This window comes from Haliotis cracherodii, unplaced genomic scaffold (assembly GCF_022045235.1).
Source record: "Haliotis cracherodii isolate W230 unplaced genomic scaffold, xgHalCrac1.p SCAF_20, whole genome shotgun sequence".
Lineage (NCBI taxonomy): Eukaryota > Metazoa > Mollusca > Gastropoda > Lepetellida > Haliotidae > Haliotis > Haliotis cracherodii.
In genome coordinates this window covers 4,350,809-4,373,688 of record NW_027266276.1, presented here as the reverse complement: position 1 = coordinate 4,373,688, position 22,880 = coordinate 4,350,809, and the positions used below count along the sequence as shown (strand labels likewise).

General features: G+C 41.5%; 2 protein-coding genes across 2 annotated transcripts; both read right to left on the bottom strand.

Moving 5' to 3' along the window:
- LOC139470227 (uncharacterized) lies at positions 1-10,806 on the bottom strand. The gene is made up of 3 exons (XM_071252548.1): positions 10,632-10,806; positions 7,376-7,436; positions 1-649 (listed from the first exon to the last, which is right to left on the bottom strand). The coding sequence occupies exons 1-3, from the start codon at positions 10,804-10,806 to the stop codon at positions 1-3; spliced, it is 885 nt and encodes a 294-aa protein (XP_071108649.1).
- Positions 10,807-18,461: 7,655 nt separating this feature from the next.
- Positions 18,462-22,541, bottom strand: LOC139470017 (uncharacterized). Its single transcript, XM_071252309.1, has 2 exons — positions 22,367-22,541; positions 18,462-19,171 (listed from the first exon to the last, which is right to left on the bottom strand). The coding sequence occupies exons 1-2, from the start codon at positions 22,539-22,541 to the stop codon at positions 18,462-18,464; spliced, it is 885 nt and encodes a 294-aa protein (XP_071108410.1).
- Between the last annotated feature and the right edge of the window lie 339 nt (positions 22,542-22,880).

Sequence of the window (22,880 nt, the reverse complement as noted above, 5' to 3'; positions counted from 1 at the left end):
TCAGACAGTGGAAAATGGTAGGGCTGACAGGGAATACACCCGCTCAAGGGTTTGTGGTACTCTCTTTTTAGTGTACATTTTATGGAGCAAATTCACATCTTTTAAAGAAAGTTTGCCTATAATCCCCATCATTGCTTTGTTTTCTGATGTGATAAAGATATGAACGCTGTCCTTTGGATTTAGGTGTTGTAAGAGTCTTTTCAACAGTGCCCACGCGATGATGTCACTATCAGCATATAAAGGCGCAATCTCATTGCAATATTCTGTGGCACCTAAACATCCATATCCTACGACAACCCCGGTATGTGATCGAGCAATAAGAGTATGTTTTGCATGGCTGATGATCCAGTTTTGGAGGAAGTCATCCCTCTCGCTTTCACATATTTTGTCGTCGTACGCCTTCAACTCAGTAAACATGGAACCTTCGAAGGGGACTATGTTGATATCCGGACTCGCTTCTGCATCAGGAATTGCCCCCAGTAGGACTTCCGCTGGCCCACGTTTTTGGAGAACGTCGTAGTAGAAAGTGAAGCCATGGGTGTCGTAAAGGCTGACCGAGACCGCGGAGAGGGTGATGTTAGCCTCCCCGACTGCACTGAGACCAACACGGTTCACCTCCCGTCCGATTCCTTTGCCTCTGAGGTCTTTCCTTACGATATCGAGGGGTTAGTGCCAGAACACATTATCTTGTAAAATATTAAAATTGACTTTATGACTTTCAAAACATTGTATGACCATATATAATCCTACGCCAAAATATCTATGTGCTACTTGTATATTTCAAAAGATATTCAACAAGACATAAACAACTTATCACTTAACTCTGTTCTCGTGTTGCGCCAGGATGTTCTATACTAAAATACTACATGCTGGTATACACAACATTAAAGTTTTCACTCAATTCTATTAAGCCAGAAAAACGTATCGAGAATTGACACATTCTAGCACTCTGATATAGGCTTCAGACTCCTTTAATTGGAGAGCCGTAACAACTGATAAGCATTTGAGATGTGCTGGCTTTTTGTGTTTACGATTAGAGATAGCGCTCCCCCGCACCAGATGATGTTAACTGGTGCTAGCCTTCTATGGCCCAGGATGTTTATATCTGATCCCTGGGCCAAATTCCAGTCAACTTATACTAATGGTCATTACTTGGTCCTGGCGTCGAAGATAAACCCCACTACACAAACGTCTTACAACGGAAATATCATAGTCCAAATTATTTTCATCAACATAAATACGTTTAAGGTGAGTAAAACTGTAAATTTAATTAAATTATCTGTTATTTTACTAATTTTTGAAAATTGATCTCTTATATTGTTATAAAGTTACGACGCAACAACACGTCTGATGATTTATATAACGGATTTTTATGTTTAAGTCATTATCAAATGAGTGTTCGTTAACTTTTAGTGTGTTCTTGGATGTTTTCAGATAATCGCAGAGAATGTTTTGTTAATTTTGCTATAAAATAGTATGTAAATGACATGGGTGAGACTTGTGTTTTTAACATAAACATCTTTCATAAACACAAGTAAAGTTTACATAAGAGTAAATATATGATACATGAAGTTAGATTGTAAATTGAGAAATAATGTCACATACACAAATATTTCAAGACCAGTGCTATGTATTGTTTTCTTATGTTTTTTGTTTTCTTTCTATAGGCACTGGAAAATGAGTGAGTTTGATTCTGACTTCGAAGATCAAGACATTTTGGAAGCTTGCAATATTATTGAGAACAATCAGATATTACACCATATTGTGCCACAACCACCCACCAACATGGAACCGAATCCGCTACCAACCACTGACAACCCAGTTCCATTGACGGCAACCAACATTGATGCTTATCAGCTTCAAACCACTGACAACCCAGATCCATTGACGGCAACCAACATGGATGTTAATCAGCTACCAACCATTCACAACGCAGATCCTTTGTCAGCAACCAGCGTGTATGCTAATCAGCTACCAACCACTGACAACCCAGTTCCATTGACGGCAACCAACATGGATGCTAATCAGCTACCAACCACTGACAACCCAGTTCCATTGACGGCAACCAACATGGAACCGAATCCGCTACCAACCACTGACAACCCAGTTCCATTGACGGCAACCAACATGGAACCGAATCCGCTACCAACCACTGACAACCAAATTCCATTGACGGCAACCAACATGGATGCTAATCAGCTACCAACCACTGACAACCCAGTTCCATTGACGGCAACCAACATGGATGCTAATCAGCTACCAACCACTGACAACCCAGTTCCATTGACGGCAACCAACATGGATGCTAATCAGCTACCAACCAATGACAACGCAGATCCATTGACGGCAACCAACATGGATGCTAATCAGCTACCAACCACTGACAACCCAGATCCATTGACGGCAACCAACATGGAACCGAATCCGCTACCAACCACTGACAACCCATATCCATTGACGGCAACGAGCATGGATGCTCATCAGCTACCAACAACTGACAACCCAGTTCCATTGACGGCAACGAGCATGGAACCAAATCCACAACCAACCACTGACAACCCAGATCCATTGGCGGCAACCAACATGGAAGCTAATCAGTTACCAAACACTGACAACCCAGATCCATTGACGGCAACCAGCATGGAAGCTAATCAATTACCAACCACTGACAACGCAGATCCATTGGCGGCAACCAGCATGGAAGCTAATCAATTACCAACCACTGACAACGCAGATCCATTGACGGCAACCAACATGGAAACTGATCAGCTACCAACCACTGACAGCGCAGATCCATTGACGGCAACCAACATGGATGCTAATCAGGTACAAACTACTGACAACACAGATCCTTTGTCGGCAACGCATACGAAAGCCCCGCAAGACTACATAGAGCCACGTTCCAGTAATACCAGTGAGGGAGGAAATGAAAATGAATTTGACAGCTCTGATGACGAACCTTTAATTTATTTGGGGAAATATAGACATACACATGTTGAAAGTAGCATCGAAACATCATCAGAAGAGTACCTTCCGAATGAAGAAGATTTATGCTCGTCTGACACCACTGAATCGGAAACAGAATTGACAATACCAAATCAGAAGAATATTGTTCATAGCAAATTTCATGAAAGGTCAAGTGGGGAATTGGAGGAAACTGTTGTTCTGAAGACATTACATGAAAGTCATACCAACTACATGTATGAATCTCAAATGAAAAAGTTTCACACGGAGAGATTATATAGAACAGCTTCTGCATTGTAATGGATACAAGTTACTGAAGGTACCGGCTGATGGAAATTGCTTTTTTAAGGCTTCTGCACTTCAACTTAATGTGAGTGAATGTGAACTGAGGAAACAACTGTGTGATCATCTTGATGATAATATCATCACTTATTCTGATTTCTATGCTGAAGTGGAGGAAAACAACCTGGAAACATGGCAAAGTTATTCACTGGAAGTGGAACATCTTCGCAGGAATGGATATTTCACCAATAAGGTTGCTGATTTCCTGCCATTAGCACTTGCTAACTGGTCAGGTCGTGGTGTCCGTATTTTCTCCAGCAAGGCATCAACTCCTGTAATTGATGTCCAACCTACAATTCGTCAACAATGCACTGAGAGAAGAATAATCCTCGCATTTACATCCATAAAAGGTATTGAAGATCATTATGATGCATGCACACCACTGGCTAACCATTTGTCAAACACAATGATAGAAAATAACATCACAAAATCTTCTCAGTACTCAAGTACTCAACATGAAACAACAGAAGCATGTGCTTCTAGAGCTACCTGTCCTGGAACGTCCAAATCAGCTGCAAGTTGTCTCCAGTCGATCAGCATCTCTGATGTTTCTTGTCCTGCTGTAAATGAACGCAACCATGTAATGCCAGAAGGTCCTGTGATCAGTTCAAATACTTCAAGTCCAGTTCCAGTATCTTCACAGCATGGTGACGACACAGTGTCATCAGGTAATACAGCATCAACCCCAAACAAACAGAACCCAACTCGATCTGCAACTCCAAGAAAGTCGGCAGCCTTCCATACACCTCCTAGAAAGGTGCTGTTTAGAAAGAGACGTGCGACGCCCGAGACATGGTTAAAAAATCAAAGGAAACACCTGAGATTAGGTGGAATGGAATATGTGAACCAGCAAGGGAAGACCATGAAAGGAAAATCGGTTAAAGCAGTCGACTGCTCAAAATGTAGATATAAGTGCACCCAGAAGATCCCCGAAGAAGCTCGACACAGTATATTTAAAGCATTTAGAAGCTTGGCATCATATGAAAGGCAAAAGGATTTTGTTTGTTCCAACACTGATGAAAAGAAAACCCGTACATACCTGGATGACAGTGAAAAAAAGGTGGAAAAGAAACGCCAAGTCTATCGGGCATTTAATCTACAGTGGGAAGGAACAAGACATCTTGTTTGCAAGAAGTTTTTCATGAAGACACTTGACATTGGGGAGTCATATATCAGCCATGCCTTACAGCACAAGAGCCAGGGAACCTTTGGGAGCACAGAACGTCGCGGTAGACATATGCCACACAATAAAACTGCTAGTGATCGCTTGACAAAAGTAAGGGAACACATCGAGTCATTTCCTAAGATGGATGCCCACTACACAAGAAAAGATACAAACAGGCAATTTTTAGGACCAGAATTGAATATTAAAAAGATGTATGATCTTTATAAGGAAAGGTGTGTTGCAGACAACAAAGAACCAGTGTCCTCATCACTCTACAGAAACGTCTTCAATAAAGAATATAATTTTTCTTTCCATGTACCAAAGAAGGACCAGTGTTCGCTTTGTCAGCAATATTACAGAGAAAGAGACACTGGTTGCCTGACAGAACAATTAACAAAGGATTTCAATGAACACCAAGCCAGAAAAATCAGAGCTCGAGAGGCAAAGATTAAGGACAAAGCACTTGCCTTGACAGAATCCTCTGTCTTTGTTGGAACATTTGACCTTGAGGCAGTATTGTACACGCCATGTTCGCTAGTTAGCGAAATTTTCTATATGAGAAAACTGAATTGTTATAATTTCACAGTGCATGATGCTGTTCACAAGAGCGGTACATGTTTTCTGTGGTCAGAGGTTGATGCCCAGAGAGGTTCATGCGAAATTGCATCATGTTTACAAATACAGTTGAAAGCAATGCCTCCTAACATCAACCATGTTATCCTGTATTCAGATACATGCACAGGGCAGAATAGGAACCAATATGTTGCTGCTTCCCTACTTCATGCTGTCACTACCACTGACCACATTGATGTCATTGACCATAAATTCTTGGAGCCAGGACACACCCAAATGGAGTGCGATGCAATTCACTCCAGTATTGAATTCGCCAAAAAGAAGACAAGTATTTTTGTTCCCAGCCAGTGGGATACTGTTATCAGAATGGCAAGAAGGAAGGACCCCTATCTCGTTATTCCAATCAAACACACGGATGTAATGGACTTCAAGAAATTGGCACATCAAAGACTGAAAAATACTAAAGTGGACACGGATGGTGGTAGAGTTAACTGGCTAAATGTTCGCTGGCTGCGGTTTATGAAGACTAGCCCTGACAGCGTTTACTTCAAAACTGAACACAATGATGAGCAGTTCAGAGAAATCAAGGTTACAACAGGCAGTAGACGAGGAAGACCTCTGAACACAACCAACTCCCTTACTTGTAGATACACTGGGAAGCAAGAAATATCACATGCGAAGAAGAAAGACTTGTTATCTCTTTGTAGATCTGGCATTATTCCAAGCGAATATCATGAGTACTACAAAGCTCTCCCAACTGGTAACAGACCTGATTGTCTACCGGTACCAGATGCTATGGAGGAAGACTATGACACAGACATTGCATAATATAATGTGTGAGTGTGGTGCTGTGTTCATTATCGCACTAATATAGCTATGTGTGAGTACGTGCGTGCGTGCGTGTGATTGCACTAGTCCGGACTAATGCCAATATTATTGTGCCAGCCCGCTGAGATACTATGCCGCAGTTAAACATGAATACCCGACTCAGATTTGTGGAAGTCTGACATTTCTGAAATGCTGATCCTGGCTATATTATATCTGACAAGTTCCTGCATTACTTCCTTATTAATTTCCTTTTTAGTGAGCCACAACAAGCGCGTGAATGTTCAAGCTAAGAATTCCATTTACTGTTAGGAACGTAAAATGATTGTAACCACATTAAAATGTCTTATGACAGCTAGGTTGGATATCCGAATACAATCTGAGATAACTGATCTTAAGAATTGCAGTATTTGTATGTTCATAAATTGACTTTGAATGAAGCTCAGCTGGAAAAAGTATTATATTTTTTTGTGAATACTGCGAGTTATGGCACCATTTTGAAAATTGAACGTTGGGTACAGATCTGTCTATCTATTTATCTATCACTCTTTACATATTATATACTGGTATATAGATAATAAACTAAATATGTACCCACTGTTTCATAAAAGAATATATATTAACATAAACAAATAATTGCTCAAAGGTTTTAAAAGGATCTTCTATTCATCTATAATTTATAGAATAACGTTTCTCCGTTAACTTTGTGTGACACATTTACACTCATTAGCATTACAGCCTGACATAAACTTAATTTTGCATACTAATTAGCTTTTTAGTTTTGAAACAAACAATGCAATGTAAATGTAAATGTACAGCATTTAATAAAATGAACAATGTTTGGTAAAGGCAACACTGACATTACTTTAGTTATTTTAGGCAATGCCAGATAATCGTTAAAGCTGGTAAGTGATTATAACCACGTGTTTGTAGCAAGCGATGCTTTAGAGTGTCAGCTTACACCAGGATAATGGTATCAGCCTGTGTGTCACGCAGACTCTGAGGTTGAGCCATTACCAGCTGTCGGGAGATAAGCTGTTATTGCTATTAATTGGCTTGCTCACTGAGAAAGTTTCTGAAGCATAAACGTATGTCCTGTGTTTGGGGTAATTTGACGCAAGCAGAAATGTTATCATTTATCAGGGCCACAATGTATCACTTCTGTTTACAAGGATCTGGGCCTCACATTTCCCCTTTCCTGTATAATGTTTATGCTGCCAGATGGAGTTGCCTTTATTTACTTTGCTTTGGCTGAAAGTCTAGCTGAATTTCTTTGGGAAAGAGATATGCCAGAACATCGTATATATTTCAGGTTATCTTTATTACATGTTAATATCAATGTTATGTTGAAAAAACAAGATATACTGTTTGGCACACTTAATGACAATGGCTAGAGACAATATTGCTAATAAAACTTCAAGTGGTGCTTTTTAGCGCCATTTCAAACTTTTGAAGTGGGATTTCTCACATCTAGGGAAAATGGAGATAAGTGGTTCTGGCACTAACCCCTCGATATACAGGCCACCTTCTGCTGTCTCCTCGTTAAAATATGCGAAGACTCGGCAACCTAATGAAAAAACAGAATATAGATATATGTATAAACATTGGGGGAATAATCAACCTAATCCTAACAAACCTTTTCATAATTAAATGAGCCAAGTATAAGATATACAGCAGATGAAGCCATGTGATAAATGGATTAAAAGGAGCCAAAGTCTCATAACAGCGAATAATGCTCAAAACATTGTACATGAAAACACGTAACACACTTCGATTACACAGTAGCAAGTCAATATACGTATGACAAATATACACAACTTGATCAGGACCATAATGCACTATCATCATACACAATTAATTTTCAACTTAGAGACACAGCCTATACAATAAATGTTAAGAACCACCCTTCAACACGTATCTCTAGTTATCCACTTTAGTTGTTCATCTCACATAAATAATCTGCATACTTTTGACATATCTAATCGCCTCATTATTCCGACGCTTCCTTGTGTAAACCTGATGATCTATACATAATGGTATCTACCAAAAACGTCCAGGTACGTAGATGAAGTTGTGTCTGGAATGGTTTCGAAACATGATAATTCTGTCTTTTGTTTTACCCAAACGCATACTTATCCAAATATGTTGCACGTTGGATCTGAAGTATCACTGTTTAATCCAGTACAATTTCATCAGGTCTCGTGACATTTATAATCTGAACAAACATTTATTGAGATTTGTGTTTTCTTCCTCGATGAGCTCACTAACTAGCGTTGCCGTCATGACCAAATATTTCCTAGAAGTGAAGCAGTATTAGCCTGTGTTATAATTTGCAAGTACGTCGTATTCATAGCCATGAACCTGCCTCTATATGATGACTAGTTAGTAGGCGGTCTACGTCCGGATAAGCAGCATTCGATCGTGTTGAATATAATGTATTACATTTAGGTGCGGGAACCTGAATCATCCTCACACATATACGGCCGAACAGATATGGTTGCACCTGTTGCCAAAGCCAAATGTTCCTTTGATTGGCAGCAATTTTATCCCTCTCCCCAAACACATTGACGATAAAAATAGGTTGTTCTGAATGTGCAAAGCACAGCTAAAAATGTTTTATCTGGTCAACACTTGCTGTTTCGCAAACATACAAATAGAGAAAATAAAAACCAACCAGATGAGTCTCAATTGAATCTATGATCTATGTGGAATTGACATGCCTATTTCACTATGTCAAATTTCCAAAAATGAAAACCAGAACATTTCCGTGCAGTGGACGGTGATATTGCTGCGCTTGTTGTACGCGTGTTTGCACAGCTACCCATGCTACATCGTGGGAGACTTTGGCAAAGGCAACGCTCCCGGCTGATTCCTGCAGATGACATATCTTTAACAATTGGACCAAACAAGAGTCATATAATTTCTTTTGTTTGAGGGACGAATTAGAACGAAATTATGTTCTCCTAACGTCGGAAAGCACAACAATGGGAGGTAACCTGGCGTAACCTGGCGTATATAAGTAAAGGAGGGAAGTCGAACCTTCATTCTCAGCTCTTAAAAAAACCTGCACACGTAGAATGAAGTTCATTGAACCTGACTACACACAAAATCCCGTATATAACTGGATATATGTCATTCGAAAATGATGGTATCCTGATATTCGACAAACGGTGCGTCAAAACGCAGCCATTGTCGATTTGCAATGTCTTAAACGGAATTGTTTTCACACTTGTTCAAAAATGTCATGGACGAAAACAGTAAACCAAAATACACGTGGAAGTTATGACATTCGTAACTCGTGGTAGTGGCTATAAAAAGGCAAGCATAAGCCAATAATTTGTCATTCAATTGTCAATATTTTTCAAGTTCGAGAGTGCCGATCAGAACATCGCCATAGGACGTATCCAAAGCAGGGAATCACAGTCTTCTGTTGCACGCCACTTCAACGTCGACCAAAGCACCATTTGTCGCCTTTGTGACCGATACACACAGTTCAATTCCACTTCAGACCGTCTGGGAAGCGGCTGACCAAAAGTTACCACCCCTGCACAGGATCGCTACATTCGACTGTTCCACTTACGTCATCGCAATGCCACAGCTGCGGAGACTGCAGGACAATATCCCTGGTTTGAGGAGGATATCAGACCAGACTGTCAGGAACCATCTTACCGAGGCTGGAATTCGACCCTGAAGACCAGTTATCACCCCTGTTTTGCAACAGATCCATCGACAGCGACGCTTGCGTTAGCGCCATACCTTACAGGCTTGGAATTTGAGAAACTGGAGACGAGTGTGGTTTAGCGATGAATCACGATTTCTTCTTCACAGGTGAGATGGAAGACAACGTGTTTATCGTCGTTGAAATGAGAGTTTTGCCCTACATTGTGTACGTGAATTCGGCAATTTCGTTGGCGGTAGTGTCATGGTGTGGGTGTTGGGTGGTTCAGGGAAATTTGACAGCAAGTCGCTACATGAATCAACATCACCTTCTTCCAATCATTGACCGCCAGAGGGAGCTGTTTCAACAGGACAACGCTTCACCGCACACAGCTCGTGTCATGGTAGACTACCTCATAATGCCAACATCAACGCCTTGCCCTGGCCGTCGAACGCCTGTGATGAACTCGATCGACGTGTACGTCAACGTCAGAACACCCTGCAGACACTCCCGCAGCTGGCCAACGCGTCACAAGCAGAATTCGCGCACTTATCCAGTCAGTGTCGAGGAGCCGTGATTATTGCCCGGGTGGTCAAATGAGAGTTCAGCGCAACCTTTTGGCCTTATGTGACATGACAATATACAGTTTTCAATGCCTGTGTACCACGACATGTGACTATCGAGCTCCAAATTTCATATTAGTATCTATGATATCAATCTAAATATATCGACTTTATTAGGTACAATAAATGTACTAATAATCTACCTGTGCATTTCTTTTTTTGAAGAGTGTATGTGTTGTGATGTTGAGAATCGTCCTTCAAGACTCAAGTGTAATGAAAGTGGGAGTGAAATGGAAGAGCTGATAATTGTTTACAAATGATGCATACATTGTGCTGTTCCAATAAATAGTCATCATTTGTTATGGTCGGTATTTCATCTTAGAAACGTAATTTTATCAGTTAAATCAGCACCCGAATACACAATCGACTCATGCTTACCCTAGCAATTCTGACCTTGACCGCCGACTTACTTCTCATATCCTATACGAGTTGTGTGCATCATTACACAGATCACTGAAGTCAGTTGAAATTTGTCACTTACCGATTATTTCGCCAGTTTCCGATTCTGCAACAAACCAAGCCCTTGTATCCATATCAAACACGCAATACATTGAGCCAATTGGAATTTCCCACTCTTCAGCATCAGTCAAGGTTTTAATTGCTCCTATATCAGCTCGAGTTGCCTTTCTCACAGTGTACTTCGGAACAGCAGCCATGTCAGTGTTGAAGGGAGATCGGGAGGGAACAGAGAGCACAGTGAATTCTTCACAACTGAGGGCGATCGGGAAGCAATGAGTCCGTACGGGTCAACGTCTGAGTGTCACAGGGTCGTGTTATCTACTTTAATAATAAGGCCATCGGACTCAGGGGTCACTGATATGACCAGCTAGTGGTGTGAGAGTGTACGTGTAACGTATCTCATGGTTTTCAAAGGTCATGACGCATTATTTGAATGTCGGGGATGGTTAGCAAGAAGTTCAATAAGCATGGATTAATATGCTGCACAAACACTACATTCGTTTTCTTCTTTGTTCATAAAACAAATCGTTAGTATTATTTAGAGATTAAAATATAAAATGCAGCAAAGAGTGTTTGGGTGATCCTGGCACAGCCAGGCTGGTTAGTCTCATCATCAGCTCATGGCCCTTGTCCCCTCTACACACAGCCCAGACAGCGAATGGGACTTCTCCCAGGAAGCGCTTCCTTGTAAAACACACCCAGATCTTTGCGGAGAATATGAAGATTCTGCATTATCCAGAGTGCCACAAGGGCTGTATTCCTGGTATCAAACCCGGGTACTCTCCCAGTGTCAGTCAACTGAGTGAGAGGTACCAAATCTAAGGCACCGAGAACAATGAAAAGATGGACAACTTGGTACTTGGCCTGGGATGCAAGCGTGACATTTTGAAAGCGAGGTGCGCATATTTGCCATGTTTTTCCTCAATCTTGTCAATCACATTAGTGTCAAAAGGGACAGAAATTTCAATAATATAAATGATTTTATTGGATTTATCAAAAAGGACAAGATCAAGTTTGTTGGCCTGGATACGTCTGAGGCTGTATACGGGTCGTACCATGGATGGACCTCTGTGTCAAAATCACAAGCATTGTGAAGACGGTAATAAAATGATCGAGCCACTCCATCATGTCGCTTAAGATACTGTGCCAAAGCCAAAGCTGGGCATCCACTGACAATGTGTTGGACAGCCTCATTAAATTCATTACATAATCTACATTTCATATTTACATTTTGATGCAAAAGCACACATTGACGGTTTCGAGTTGGAAGTGACTAGCCCTGGTCAGCTAAACCTCCTGTTTCACTTTTCATGCCGACTTTCTCCAAGCGAAGGACTCTGCAGGGTTGCTGACCGTCTGAACACACTGCACATAAGCTCGATGCAGTGGTCGTTCAGATAGCCTCTCCTAAAGAAACCTGAGTCTGGGCCACTTCACTTGGTTGACACTCATTTCTGTACCGCCCAGCAGTGCAGAACCATCAACATAATCAACACTGACATTGAGAGTATGTCCCACATCCTTAGCTCGTTTTAGAAAACTGGGGAATGCCTTGTTTTCATCATGAGTCTTGATATGCTTCACAGAAGGATCATCAGTGAGTGGGTTAAGATTTTAAGTCACATCGGCCATATCGTGACTTTCAAAGTCATAATATACATAATAAATACATGTTAATTATAAAAACCTGTCGACAAGGGAAGTAAAATCACTAGACGTATCACAGATTATGATTTAAAACTAGCATGTAACCATAAAAATACATCGCTAGACAGTGCAATACATATTAAAAAAGGGCTATAGATCGCCAGCAACTGAAGGTAGATCACATTACTGTTGACCATGGGGACTTACAGTACTTTAGCTTCCTGCATGGACCCCAGCGGGATTTACATCATCCCTTCAGGTGTTGGCGATTATTGCCAAATTTAGCCAAATTAAAAGAACACATATTCTACGGTTGAAACTGTAGTTGGAATAACATACTTTGAATGATATGGACTTACGATACCCTCTCAGGGGGACTATGATTTTACACTACTTTAACTCCCTTTGAGGATACAGCCACGATCAATCATACATATTGATTTATTCCACAAATGCTAAAATGTCATTTATTTTATACAAAGCAAATTAACCAAATTTATTAAACAACTCTATTTCTTTTAAAAAGCCAATAATTAAATGAATACTAATAGTGTTAAAAAGATCCTTCATAGATTTAACCTTGAAATATGTGTCCCTTGTGATGGACAAGTCAACACAGTAAAGCAGGACATGCTTGACCGTGATTCTTTCATCACAAGGGATGCAGAACAGATGATCCTCACCTTTCAATAAATATTCATTGGTGTAACGCGAATGGCCAATACGACATCGTCGCATATGACCTCTTCGAATCTTCGGACTGACAACCCAAATAGGTGTAAGTGATATTTGGTTTAATGTCATGTAATTTATTGATACCTACATGTACTTGGGTGTCCCACTTCTTTTGCATCAGATCTCGTATATATGATCGAATCACAGGCCTGTAATCAGTGTATGGAATAAGAAGTGGTGTCACAGATTTGTTGAGTGCTGCTTTAGCAGCAGCATCGGCCATTGTGTTACCTATGATGCCAACATAACCTGGTAACCAGGAAAAAACGATGTCGTATTGGCCAGTAACAAGTTCATTATATACTGAACAACAAAAGTTCCTGTGACATTGAATAAGATTCAATGCAAAGTTATGTTTTTTACCAAATCTGAAACAATTTCGGTTTGCAACAGATTGAAGACTTTTGTAAGTGTTCAAATGGTTTAATTTGCCATACTGACTTCAGAAAATGCGTCATTTCATAAAAATACATGAACATGCCAAAATGTCAATTTACAAATCAATAGCGTGTGTGTCCAACTCTGGTTGCCATGCAAGCAACACATCTTCGTCACATGGAATGGACCAGGCGTCGCACAAAGTCCTGTGGGATATCTGTCCATATCTGCTGGAGCATGTTTTCAAGTTGTCTGTGGAACACGTGGTTGACGTCGAAGGCGCCGATCCATCTCATCCCACATGTGCTCGATTGGTGAGAGATCAGGGGAGCGAACCGGCCAGGGGATGACATTCACGTTGTTTTGTTGAAGAGATTCCTGAACAAGTCGAGCAATATGAGGCCGGGCGTTGTCATGTTGAAAGGTAAAGCCTGGGCCATGACGACGCAAAAACGGTAGAACAAGAGGGCCGGTGATCTCGTCGCGGCAGCGCTGTCCATTGAGATTTCCCTCTACCACTATCAAACGGATCCTCTATCTTGCTGTAATCCCACCCCATACCATAACGCTGCCGCCCCCGAACCGATCTTCTTCCATGAAACAATGATTGACGTAACGTTCACCTCGACGTCGGTACACTCAAATCCATCCATCCCTGTGGCTGAGGTGAGAACGAGACTCGTCAGTGAATAGAACTTGTCCCCACTGCATGGCCGTCCAGCGTAGACGCTGTCTGCACCACTGTAGACGTGCTTGACGGTGGTTTCCTGTCAAAATGGGACGTCTAGCGGGTCTTCTGGCGACAATCCCTGCACCTGAGGCGACGACGTACGGTTTGTGAAGATATTCGTCAAATGCCAGGGGTGCTACTAGCAGTCACTGCTGCTGGCTGGAATCGATTTCGTAGGTGTGTTGTTCGAGCCAGTTGTCTCGACGATTATTGGTTACGCGTGGCCTGCCACTCCGAGGATGGTCTCTGAGTGCATTCGTCTGTTGCCAACGTTGCCATTAACACCAAATGGTGTTTCTGTGGATGTTAAATTGTCTTGCAACATCACGTTGCCTAGATCCTGCTTCAAGCATACCAATGGCTCGAAGACGCTCATTTTAGGACAGGCGTTGCAGTTCGTAATGTTGAATAATTGCATAATTTTGTTGTTTTTCTGAGTGGTTGTTGTCAGCACGATGCTAAACAATGCATATGGAATCCCGTTAACGCACATGTTTTATACCCATTCTTGGGTAGTGAAATGCATGGGGTTTGCATAAAAGTCAACTTTTGCATGGAATGCATGCTTTTCTGTAGCAGTTGCGTTTTTGTGACTTGATTAAATACATGTACTACAATATTGAAAACCAAACTTTACTTGTGTCATAGGAACTTTTATTGTTGTAGTAAACGTTTCCTGTATCATAACGACACGCATATACTGTATGTTGTTATTTCCCTTTTACACCACTGCAGATTAAGTGAATGGTTATTTATTTTCCATATGACGTGGTGGGCTGTTCTCAATGTTATTCAATGTCTCCTCTTTTCCTACAGGTGTTAGGAATCGGCATGCCACAACTGTCGTGCCGTCCTTATGCTCATGGCCGCATCACACAATGACATTCATTGTGTGAATAACATCGTTCCTAGCTTTCACAGAGATGATGCCACAAAGAGATTTGTCTTTGCCTACTGTCGTCTACTGGCATTACCTAAACGTGTCAATGTCATACATCAATACTCTATCTACTTGCTGGTCATGGTTGAGGATGTATGTACCCAAATCCATAAGCGGTAGGGGGCGGTCGGGTAGCCTAGTGGTTAAAGCGTTCGCTCGTCACGCCGAAGATCCGGGTTCGATTCCCGACATGGGTACAATGGGTACAATGTGTGAAGCCGTGCTATTGCTGGAATATTACTAAAAGCGGCGTAAAACCATACGCACTCACTCAATCATAAGCGTCAGAGTTATTTTTTCACTGTCTGCTGATCCACGCTGTTATACTCCTGTGCCGTATCCAACCTTTGGTGTGTCAAGCCGCTAGGCTACTCCACCGCACCACAGAAAATGTATATCTCTTGACAGTTCACACACTGATTCGAACACACTCTTGGAGTGTATGGTGCCGCCTCCGTGGTCTTGTGGTAGAGCGTCCGCCCGGAGAGCGGAAGGTCCGGGGTTCGATCCCCGGCCGCGTCATACCAAAAAACGTTAAAATATGGTACTTGTGGTTACCCTGTCTGGCGAGCGTCCGCCCGGAGAGCGGAAGGTCCGGGGTTCGATCCCCGGCCGCGTCATACCAAAAAACGTTAAAATATGGTACTTGTGGTTACCCTGTCTGGCGCTCGACATTAAGGGGCTAAAACAAGGACTGGTCGGCTCGGAGTCAGTATACTGTGTCTGAGTGGTATTCATGTTAAACTGCGGCATGGTATCTCAGTGAGCTAGCACTATAAATCGGCATAAGTCCGGACTAGTACAAGCAGCCACACACACACACACACGCTATATAAGTGCAATAATCTTGGACGCGACGTTAAAACCAATTTCACCTCACCTCACCTTGGAGCGTATGACTTTAACGTCCTTCGTCGCTGTACCATCAAAATAAATTCTCTGTGATTCGACAGTGAAGTTTCTACAGACATCACCTTTCATGTTGCCGCCTCTCACATCAGCATTTAGCAAACTTTATTTTATGTAACCGAGGATATTGTCATCATATTCGATCAGGACAAGTGACACATGAACGTTTGTGAATGGTAGTGATATATATTTGCAATGTCATTTAAAATCCGGTACACTACCGACAAAAAAACATGGAAACTGGTGAAATGATAGCAAAGGTGTAATGATAATTTATTTCGGTCGTGTAGATCAGTATCTGGTGTGTCGATCATGTTGCATGACGCCTCGGTGGCCAACTGTTGATTTACTTGCGTGAGGTTGCCCTTGGTGTTGTCCGCCATTCGGCCTAAAGAGGGCTACCTTAAATGGACCACGTTGGCGGGTTCTGGCATAGCCTCTTGATTGTGAGTTCCCTCTTCGGCGATAACTTTGACTTCTGTGTGCATGTGCATCACGTGCTGTACATGTATTATGTGATTTTGCGTTCAGATACAACGCCACCGCTTTGTAAATGTACACCTCAACGATACCTTGATTCAGATCATTAGTACCCTTATTTTTTGTCGATAGTATACATTCATTATCCTGTGTGATTATGTACTTTATTATATATTTTCATTAACTGTGATTATTCGTTTGTTTTCGTCATTGTCGTTGGGATTCTAGTATTATTTGCATAATTGTCTTTGTCTAAAAGTATCAATGTGTTTCACTCAAACTAATAACCATATCCCATATTGGATAATAGATCCTGCTTCCCTTCCTTCATGCAATTATCATTAAACCGCCCGTTATTAGAAATGAGCGGGCCACTGTAAATTGATAATGCCCTCATATTGCTTGACGACTGACCATTATTACGCCTGTTGTTAGGTAACTTCATGTTGATTAGTGACGGCATCTGGTTTGTTCTGTGACGTTTCCATGTTTGTAAAAGTGGGTCAGTGACATTCGTGTTGATTGCAGTACATGTTTTAAAACCGATGTTGTTTCTTTTTATTTGATAACAAATTCCATCGTTATTACCTATAATAACGGCTCCTTCGTCGGGCTCTTAATGGAAGATCTGGGGCTTCTGCAAATGATAATTTCCTGTAAAATACCGTTACCCTTATAACACACCATGCGTAGTCCCGTGATGGGTTTCGAACTATGGGCCTTCTGGTCCGAGGCCGGACGTCTTATACACATCACCAAAGAGGTTAACCCTTGCAGCAATCTGTGGGATGAGTCCACGCATTGCTACATAGTGTTCAATTCATTCCGACCTGGAATCTTAAGGTACATGATAACTTTGACGTTGAATTTGACGTTGAATAGGCAAGACAGGACACCTTAGAAATAACTCCTCGTGTACAGACTCCTATGGGCTGCAGATGGAATTGGCTCCTGTTCTCCTTCTTCAAGCCCTGTCCTCCCTTGGGCACGCCAGAAACCTATGATTGTGGGTTCGAATCCCGGTTCGCCCCGATTATGTTTCTAGGTTTGTCAGCACCATACCCGTGCTCGTGGGTTTCACCGAAGTGGTAAACGTCTGAGACCTGCATCACTTCGGGCTTTCCTCCCACATTAAGCTGACAGGCCGCGATATAACTGGAATACTGTTAAAAGCGGCGTCAAACCAAACTCACTCACTCACTCAAGCCTTGTCCAGGTAGTTGTGTATTCGGCAGGTAGAAGGTATAAACGTACACGCTATATGATTCCCTTCAAACATACAGATGGAGTAGATAAATGTCTCCAAGACTTTCTGGAGCATCAGGAATCAGTAACATTATTCCTTTAACAAGAAGGTGGTCCAGTATTAACAACAAAAGAAGTGAAGAGTTTTTTAAGTCAATATAGCTAGTGTCTTTGTGAAAAATTGTTTAAAAACTGACTTTTCATATCATTCTTTTTATTCATCTTTGAAATTTACATTTACAGATAATATGCAACTGATTAATGATCCCTTGACATTGAATTGCCATTGGCATGTGTGAGTACCACGCCATAAATAGATAAATTGATAATCTTTATTTCCTCTAACTGAATAAAGATCACAATATGCAGAGATAATTAAGTTACATGCTTAACATGGATTTGGGGTATATTTAAGCATGTTCATAAACATACAAGTTGTCTTAAGTTATTGTACATGTCTTACTGGTGTCAAAATCTGTAGCACTCTTAATCAAACAATCTCCAAAAGGAGGAAGTAAAGATGATGAACAGCCAATCCTTCTAATAATTTTGAGTAACAGCGGTACCAATCAAGTTCACACAGAAGTAAGACACAATTCAAAATTGCTAAAGAACAATCTTTGGGACAGATTACACCAGATTGTTGTTGTTTCCTGTATGTTTGAAATGTGTAATTGCCTCTGTCATCCCAAGGTTTCATGCGTAAATCTGATGATGTATGAATAATAAAAGTATTGCAGCTACCAAGAGCGTCCAGGTACGTAGATGTAGTTGAGTATGAAAATGCATCAGACAGTGGAAAATGGTAGGGCTGACAGGGAATACACCCGCTCAAGGGTTTGGGGTACTCTCTTTTTAGTGTACATTTTATGGATCAAATTCACATCTTTTAAAGAAAGTTTGCCTATAATCCCCATCATTGCTTTGTTTTCTGATGTGATAAAGATATGAACGCTGTCCTTTGGATTTAGGTGTTGCAAGAGTCTTTTCAACAGTGCCCACGCGATGATGTCACTATCAGCATATAAAGGCGCAATCTCATTGCAATATTCTGTGGCACCTAAACATCCATATCCTACGACAACCCCGGTATGTGATCGAGCAATAAGAGTATGTTTTGCATGGCTGATGATCCAGTTTTGGAGGAAGTAATCCCTCTCGCTTTCACATATTTTGCCGTCGTACGCCTTCAACTCAGTAAACATGGAACCTTCGAAGGGGACTATGTTGATATCCGGACTCGCTTCTGCATCAGGAATTGCCCCCAGTAGGACTTCCGCTAGCCCACGTTTTTGGAGAACGTCGTAGTAGAAAGTGAAGCCATGGGTGTCGTAAAGGCTGACCGAGACCGCGGAGAGGGTGATGTTAGCCTCCCCGACTGCACTGAGACCAACACGGTTCACCTCCCGTCCGATTCCTTTGCCTCTGAGGTCTTTCCTTACGATATACAGGCCACCTTCTGCTGTCTCCTCGTTAAAATATGCGAAGACTCGGCAACCTAATGAAAAAACAGAATATAGATATATGTATAAACATTGGGGGAATAATCAACCTAATCCTAACAAACCTTTTCATAATTAAATGAGCCAAGTATAAGATATACAGCAGATGAAGCCATGTGATAAATGGATTAAAAGGAGCCAAAGTCTCATAACAGCGAATAATGCTCAAAACATTGTACATGAAAACACGTAACACACTTCGATTACACAGTAGCAAGTCAATATACGTATGACAAATATACACAACTTGATCAGGACCATAATGCACTATCATCATACACAATTAATTTTCAACTTAGAGACACAGCCTATACAATAAATGTTAAGAACCACCCTTCAACACGTATCTCTAGTTATCCACTTTAGTTGTTCATCTCACATAAATAATCTGCATACTTTTGACATATCTAATCGCCTCATTATTCCGACGCTTCCTTGTGTAAACCTGATGATCTATACATAATGGTATCTACCAAAAACGTCCAGGTACGTAGATGAAGTTGTGTCTGGAATGGTTTCGAAACATGATAATTCTGTCTTTTGTTTTACCCAAACGCATTCTTATCCAAATATGTTGCACGTTGGATCTGAAGTATCACTGTTTAATCCAGTACAATTTCATCAGGTCTCGTGACATTTATAATCTGAACAAACATTTATTGAGATTTGTGTTTTCTTCCTCGATGAGCTCACTAACTAGCGTTGCCGTCATGACCAAATATTTCCTAGAAGTGAAGCAGTATTAGCCTGTGTTATATTTTGCAAGTCTGTGGTATTCATAGCCATGAACCTGCCCCTATATGATGACTAGTTAGTAGGCGGTCTACGTCCGGATAAGCAGCATTCGATCGTGTTGAATATAATGTATTACATTTAGGTGCGGGAACCTGAATCATCCTCACACATATACGGCCGAACAGATATGGTTGCACCTGTTGCCAAAGCCAAATGTTCCTTTGATTGGCAGCAATTTTATCCCTCTCCCCAAACACATTGACGATAAAAATAGGTTGTTCTGAATGTGCAAAGCACAGCTAAAAATGTTTTATCTGGTCAACACTTGCTGTTTCGCAAACATACAAATAGAGAAAATAAAAACCAACCAGATGAGTCTCAATTGAATCTATGATCTATGTGGAATTGACATGCCTATTTCACTATGTCAAATTTCCAAAAATGAAAACCAGAACATTTCCGTGCAGTGGACGGTGATATTGCTGCGCTTGTTGTACGCGTGTTTGCACAGCTACCCATGCTACATCGTGGGAGACTTTGGCAAAGGCAACGCTCCCGGCTGATTCCTGCAGATGACATATCTTTAACAATTGGACCAAACAAGAGTCATATAATTTCTTTTGTTTGAGGGACGAATTAGAACGAAATTATGTTCTCCTAACGTCGGAAAGCACAACAATGGGAGGTAACCTGGCGTAACCTGGCGTATATAAGTAAAGGAGGGAAGTCGAACCTTCATTCTCAGCTCTTAAAAAAACCTGCACACGTAGAATGAAGTTCATTGAACCTGACTACACACAAAATCCCTTATATAACTGGATATATGTTATTCGAAAATGATGGTATCCTGATATTCGACAAACGGTGCGTCAAAACGCAGCCATTGTCGATTTGCAATGTCTTAAACGGAATTGTTTTCACACTTGTTCAAAAATGTCATGGACGAAAACAGTAAACCAAAATACACGTGGAAGTTATGACATTCGTAACTCGTGGTAGTGGCTATAAAAAGGCAAGCATAAGCCAATAATTTGTCATTCAATTGTCAATATTTTTCAAGTTCGAGAGTGCCGATCAGAACATCGCCATAGGACGTATCCAAAGCAGGGAATCACAGTCTTCTGTTGCACGCCACTTCAACGTCGACCAAAGCACCATTTGTCGCCTTTGTGACCGATACACACAGTTCAATTCCACTTCAGACCGTCTGGGAAGCGGCTGACCAAAAGTTACCACCCCTGCACAGGATCGCTACATTCGACTGTTCCACCTACGTCATCGCAATGCCACAGCTGCGGAGACTGCAGGACAATATCCCTGGTTTGAGGAGGATATCAGACCAGACTGTCAGGAACCATCTTACCGAGGCTGGAATTCGACCCTGAAGACCAGTTATCACCCCTGTTTTGCAACAGATCCATCGACAGCGACGCTTGCGTTAGCGCCATACCTTACAGGCTTGGAATTTGAGAAACTGGAGACGAGTGTGGTTTAGCGATGAATCACGATTTCTTCTTCAGCGGTGAGATGGAAGACAACGTGTTTATCGTCGTTGAAATGAGAGTTTTGTCCTACATTGTGTACGTGAATTCGGCAATTTCGTTGGCGGTAGTGTCATGGTGTGGGTGTTGGGTGGTTCAGGGAAATTTGACAGCAAGTCGCTACATGAATCAACATCACCTTCTTCCAATCATTGACCGCCAGAGGGAGCTGTTTCAACAGGACAACGCTTCACCGCACACAGCTCGTGTCATGGTAGACTACCTCATAATGCCAACAACAACGACTTGCCCTGGCCGTCGAACACCTGTGATGAACTCGATCGACGTGTACGTCAACGTCAGAACACCCTGCAGACACTCCCGCAGCTGGCCAACGCGTAACAAGCAGAATTCGCGCACTTATCCAGTCAGTGTCGAGGAGCCGTGATTATTGCCCGGGTGGTCAAATGAGAGTTCAGCGCAACCTTTTGGCCTTATGTGACATGACAATATACAGTTTTCAATGCCTGTGTACCACGACATGTGACTATCGAGCTCCAAATTTCATATTAGTATCTATGATATCAATTTAAATATATCGACTTTATTAGGTACAATAAATGTACTAATAATCTACCTGTGCATTTCTTTTTTTGAAGAGTGTATGTGTTGTGATGTTGAGAATCGTCCTTCAAGACTCAAGTGTAATGAAAGTGGGAGTGAAATGGAAGAGCTGATAATTTTTTACAAATGATGCATACATTGTGCTGTTCCAATAAATAGTCATCATTTGTTATGGTCGGTATTTCATCTTAGAAACGTAATTTTATCAGTTAAATCAGCACCCGAATACACAATCGACTCATGCTTACCCTAGCAATTCTGACCTTGACCGCCGACTTACTTCTCATATCCTATACGAGTTGTGTGCATCATTACACAGATCACTGAAGTCAGTTGAAATTTGTCACTTACCGATTATTTCGCCAGTTTCCGATTCTGCAACTACCCAAGCCCTTGAATCCATATCAAACACGCAATACATTGAGCCAATTGGAATTTCCCACTCTTCAGCATCAGTCAAGGTTTTAATTGCTCCTATATCAGCTCGAGTTGCCTTTCTCACAGTGTACTTCGGAACAGCAGCCATGTCAGTGTTGAAGGGAGATCGGGAGGGAACAGAGAGCACAGTGAATTCTTCACAACTGAGGGCGATCGGGAAGCAATGAGTCCGTACGGGTCAACGTCTGAGTGTCACAGGGTCGTGTTATCTACTTTAATAATAAGGCCATCGGACTCAGGGGTCACTGATATGACCAGCTAGTGGTGTGAGAGTGTACGTGTAACGTATCTCATGGTTTTCAAAGGTCATGACGCATTATTTGAATGTCGGGGATGGTTAGCAAGAAGTTCAATAAGCATGTATTAATATGCTGCACAAACACTACATTCGTTTTCTTCTTTGTTCATAAAACAAATCGTTAGTATT